General features: G+C 36.2%; 1 protein-coding gene across 1 annotated transcript; it reads left to right on the top strand.

Moving 5' to 3' along the window:
- The first annotated feature begins 1195 nt into the window (after positions 1 to 1195).
- On the top strand, positions 1196 to 1366 carry LOC141631166 (small polypeptide DEVIL 22-like). Its single transcript, XM_074443871.1, has one exon. The coding sequence runs from the start codon at positions 1196 to 1198 to the stop codon at positions 1364 to 1366; it is 171 nt and encodes a 56-aa protein (XP_074299972.1).
- The last annotated feature ends 4561 nt before the right edge of the window (positions 1367 to 5927 follow it).

Genomic DNA, 5927 nt, shown 5'->3' with positions numbered 1-5927 from the left:
TTTCTGCTTTATATATATGTATTGATTGATTATAGAGTAATCCCTGCAATCTTGGGTAATGTATTTGACTATTCTTAATCTTAATTTTAGCTTAGCTCTTGTCTGATAATTAGGCTCGGAGTTGGGGGCGGATGGAATTGTTATAGTTAATCACTTCGTGAATAATGTACGTATTGTATAAGATCGTCTTACTGTGAAATCAACTAACACATCTATAAGATCGTCTTACTGTGAAATCTAACTTTCCCGATAGAGGATCCATGGATCGGATCACATACGATATCTCCCGATGACCTTTCATTTTGGAAACGACCTTCGATCATCTTGTGTGATAACACTACAAGGCGAATGACCATTCTGGCATTCTAGGGGAGCACCTATGGTTATAGCTATAACGTAATTTACTAATTGGATGTATGGGTCTCTCATACAACAACGCTCTTCTACGAGAAGTTGTGTACGTCTAGAGTCGAAGACTTTAACAATTAGCAGAATAACGGGGGTGGAAATTTTCAGCAAGGATAAATGGGTAATTATAGTTAAACTTGAAATAATCGAAATATTCACCACTTTTTTGACATTTTCATCCTTCAACGAGGAAGAACGCCCTTGTCAGCCCGTTCCTAGCGCCACCATTGTATTCTCCTCACTAAGTGACAACTATTTATTGTTAGTAAACAAATTATAATAACATCCCTAATAATCAACCTTATAATACCATGATTAGTGGTGTAACCACTAACCATGGTGTGATGTCTTGCCTTTGTTAGGTGACTAAAGGGCATCAAGACCTTATAGTAATTTGTGCTTGTGATCAAACAAAATCCAAGTATACAACCAAAACTAACCCTAAATTGCCGGTCCAATGTTCCCTTATTTCTCTTGTTTTAAGCATCATATCCTTTTTCTATGCTCACTTGTTTTAATTTGTGATACAATCTTCCTTATATCATTATTTTTTCATTTCATATTCCACGGTCGATTCGTCCTTGAAAATTACGTCGAATTCGTCTTCCTTTACAAATCCCTCTTTTTTCGAGATCGTATTAGTCAACCATTGTTACTTACCTTCTTGTATATATAAGCGCATTACACTTACTAACACTTCCATTACTTATTCACATTGTCCTTCAACACTACAATCAAACCATATACTAAATAATTCTTTCACTTGTATAATCAAATATTAGTATTAATGGCTCAATTCCAACAATACAAAACCATTTCTAATACTCCTTATAAGAGAAAGGAAAACGGGTTCACGAAAATATGCGCTTCTTTGGTTAAGGAGCAACGTGCTAGGATTTACATTCTTCGACGATGTGCCACAATGCTTATTTGTGGGTACATTCAAGACGATGAATAACGTTCCTACTATTGCTTACTCGGAAAAATTTGGAAAAAATTTTCGAGCGAGCAATTAACTACAAGTCTACAATTAGATAATACACATGTTTTCCTAGAGTACACATTAACACTAACGTAACACCTAGTGGTATCTAATATCGATATTTCTCCGATTTACACTGAGCAAGTCATGGGTTCGATTACACAAGCTTTGATGGGACTTCCTTTTAGTGCCTTAACTTATGCCATCCCACTTTTTTTCACAACTGCCAAAGTCAATTGAGTTTTTGGAATTTGGAGCATAAGTGAAGGTTTACGGGTGCATCATATGCTTTTTTGGCGAATTGGCATTTTGATGCTGACGGGTTATTGAACACATACATCCGATCGACTTGCTAGTATAATTGCATAGGCAGCTGAAATCAGTGGCACACTGGCACATATCATATGTATACATACTTTTTGAGTTTTTGTTGCTTGTATGAATTGTATCCAAGAGAATATACAAAAGTTGTACTAATCTTGAAAAATCTACATAAAAGGCAATACAAATACTTTTATATGTGTCTATAGACAGTGAGGATCATATATCCCATTTTTGTATCCTATTCTGACTTATTCCGAATAAAAAATACTCTCTCTTATTCAGCGTAAAGTTCCCCTTTCATTATAATACTCCTCGCATATATTAGAGAAAGGGGAACATTAGGCTGAATAGAAGGAAATATATAAGAAATATGCTAATGTGTTGATGTGTCATGATATATTGAAGTATAAAGACTCATGATTAGTTATAAGTTTGTTATAACAACCATAAGTTAGTTAGACCTAAACTAGAGTTAGTTAGGTTAGCTTAAGTTGGTATTCTACCACTATAAATATCGGATGATTGTATAACCATATTCACAAGTTTGATATACGAAATTTATAGATAATCATTCACATATACAATTCTCTTATTCATCTATACTTCACATCAATACAAGATTATTGATGTTTTACATGGTATCAGGTTCTTGATTCATCAAGAATCAGTTACGCTTCCACTTCAAATCTTCTTATCTTCATACAATATTCTTCATATCTTCATACACCGTTCTTCATATCTTCAATACATCTTCATATATTCTTCAATACATCTTCATATTCTCTTAATACATCTTCATCTTCTTCATATATTCTTTTATACCATTTATTTCTTTTCTTAAAGTCTTAATTCCCACATATTAATCAATATGCCTGCTTCTGCTGATCATTCCACAACTTCTGATTCATATGAGTTTTACGATGATCCCTTATATCTTTCTTCTTATGATCAGCCTACTTCCTTGCTTACACCTGTGTTATTTGATGGGACTGATTTCCTCAGCTGGAAGCAAGATGTTCTTTTGGCATTGGCTGCAAAGAATAAAGAAGGGTTCATTAATGGTGTGTTGATCAAGCCTTCTGCTACAGATAAGAAATATCATCAGTTTGTTCGCTGTGACTTGATGGTGCTCAAGTGGATTCTGAACTCCATGGACAAATCCATCAGAGAAACATTGAAATACATAAGGACTGCAAAAGATTTATGGGATGAGATCATGGAGAGGTATGGACTGTAACACCCGCGAATTTCTCATTTTGACATTTAAAATTTATTTAACCGTTCGATTACCTTATTTTATATTTTAAATTATTTAATTTAATTAATCTCCTTTTGAACATAAATTTTATAAAAGTTATATTTTCACAAGCTTGTTTATATAAAATAAATATTTTTGTCGGATAATATTAATAGACACAATAATAATAATATTAATAATAGTAAACTTCCGTCTTAAATTATAGTATGTTTAAGACAAATTTTCCGTCTAGCTGAGACCGTCACATTTTCTCATGTGAGGCTAATCTATTCTCAACCTATCCCGTATCGATAACACACTACCTACTTCTATTATTTTATTACACTCACTCTCCCTCACAAAACCAATAGACCAATCCCCAAATCCCTAACCCTCTTACCCCTTTCACTTCTTTTCGAAAAATCTGATAAAAAACAACAACACAGCAGCTTCAACAACACAAACCAAACGAGCATATAAACACCATTTTTGGCCGATTTCAAGCTCGGATTTCACGCCCATTTCTTCACCATTCCTCTTAACTTTTGTACCATTCTCCTCCTTACTTCCTCCTTCATCTTTCAAGGTAATAAAGTCTCATTTTTGTGATGGTTTCGTTTTTCGCCGTCTTATAAAAATTTCGTCTTTTAGGTTCTTTATCCCGTTTTCTTGCTCTTTAATGAAGGATTTGAAGACCCGGAGTAAGACTCAAGCTTTGGGGACCGTCTATTCGAAGAATAAGGAGCGTTTAAGGTAACGGTGATAGGTTACTCGACGAATGTCGTAATTTCCGTCTTATGTGTCGTTTAATATGCCCTTGTTTGATAAAGTTTGGTTCTTTTATATCTTTCTCAGTTGTATGGTAATTTCCGTCTTAATCTTGTCTCAAGTATTGTCTTAGGGTGAGTCTTCCTTGGACGGTGAGTATGCGTAAAATTGGAGTAATATGGGACGGATTCGTCCTCTGTTTTGGGCAATCGAAACAAGGGTTGTGTGGACTGTTTTTACTTGGAAATTTCGAGTAGTATTTGGTGTAAATCAGTTGTTATTCATGAAATTGTTGTGTTTAATTTCCATTTTAATCTCGCCTTATAAGCTGTCTTAAAATGGGTTGAAGGGGGACTGTTTGGGTGCCATTTTGGAGCCGTGATAGACGGATTTCGAGCTGAGATGGGGAATTTGATGAAAGACGTGTCAAACTACCTTTACCACTGCCGATAGTATAGATTCTGACCTTGCCAGGCATTGCCTTCTCAAGAGCTTTAACTTGACCATCAACGAGATCTGCCACATCAATGTAATCTTGTATACATGTGCCCCATCAGGTGTCTTGTAGTCTGTTCCTCTTACCTACAGGACAATATTTTAGCATTATTGATGCATGATGAACATGTATAAGTCTCACAATTTCAGAATAGATGACGTATAAGGGGTTGTGTCGGGTCATGTTTGGGGCTGTTTTTAGACGGGTTGCTAGCTTGCATTTGAGCTAATTAGTTAATTTCCGTCTCATATGTATATCCACGTATGTAATGGTTTAGTTGTATGTGAGAGATTTCACCCCTTTTCATGCTTAAAATTTCGTCTTAAGATAGTTACAAATGAACTTAAAACCGTGGTAATGGATTTGTTGACCAGTATTTGCGGGCTATTTTGACGGGTTCCTTTATGTTAAATGTAACCAATTTTTTTTGTTATTGTCTCAAGTACATGTACATGTTTGGATCGGGTCTTTTGTACGGGTGAAATCCATCTTGTTTTGGCGTAGGAAACCGTCCTAAGACGGCTGGACAGTAGGGATTGGCTGCATCTTTTTGTGCTCTGTACTGTGTTGTTGTTTGCTGCTGGATGTTCTGTGCAGGGGCTGCGGCCAGACCTTGCACGCCGTGGCTCAGCCATGTCGAGTGTACGACCAGGCCGTGGCTGGGCAGGTGTCGGTCATGGCTAGGCCGTAGCCTCGGTTAGATTAATTTTGACCGTGAAATACGTGTATTCGGCCTTAATTCATTTAACTTCCGTCACATGCTTTCGCATCCTAAATCCTTTTTCTACCGTCCATTTATATTTATATTTCTCACATTAATCATAAATGTGGAATTTGTTATTTATTCAAGTCAAAACTTTATGAAATGTCTTTATTTACCTGTAATATGAATTTTTAATCCGTTCATTCTCATTTATTTATCGTATCTCAAATACGAGTGAATTATTCTACTTGATTAATTAAATTGAGTCATTTATAATTAATTCTTGTTTTGCTTATTATAAATGGTTCATTTCCATTTAGTTACATTTTTATTCAAGTGACAAGTATTTAAGAAATGAGTCACTAATCCATGTTTACGAATATAACTGGTCCTGGATTGTCTTACTTGACTCATCATTCGCTCATTATATGTAGTAGTCTCTTTCCAAGTTGATTCGTATCGCTTGGTTGAGTCGTATACTTATGATAATGCCTTTATGCTATACCGTATTGCTTGACTTATCTTTACGCCTCTTTCGGACTATCCTGCCGATTGTGGGTTTAGCTCATATCTTCCGCCTCTTTCGACCTCCCGCCGATTGTGGGTTCTCGATTTCCGATTTAGGGTTCGGGTCTTGGATGCGGACTGTCCTGCCGCATGTCGAATTGGGAACTGTGCTGTCCCGAGAGTCTGGCCAGATTTAGACTAGGACTGAGTCTTGGGAGTACCATTGTCGTCCTACCAGGGGAATTATATATTTATATATGAGTAGTAAAGGTCTCGCTTGGTTTTAGATATTGGTATTTATCTTTCAAGGCAAGAGTTATGCCTTGTGTTGTTTGTCTTGGTCCTATCGGATACTGGAGGTGAGATGCAAGCCTTCTAGTTGCGATATGATCGCCGGGATTGATGTTCCCATCCGTTCTTATGGTGAGATGCAAGCCATAAGTATGAATGTGACATTAGTAGCCACGTCCCGTGCAATGGTTGTTAAGAGGTTTTAAAAGTA

This window comes from Silene latifolia, chromosome Y (genome assembly GCF_048544455.1).
Source record: "Silene latifolia isolate original U9 population chromosome Y, ASM4854445v1, whole genome shotgun sequence".
Taxonomy (NCBI): Eukaryota; Viridiplantae; Streptophyta; class Magnoliopsida; order Caryophyllales; family Caryophyllaceae; genus Silene; species Silene latifolia.
This window is presented reverse-complemented; position numbering and strand designations above follow the sequence as displayed.

What these genes read in the sequence shown, in the direction of transcription:
- LOC141631166 (XM_074443871.1), top strand. Translation starts at nt 1,196, where the DNA reads ATGGCTCAATTCCAACAATACAAAACCATTTCTAATACTCCTTATAAG.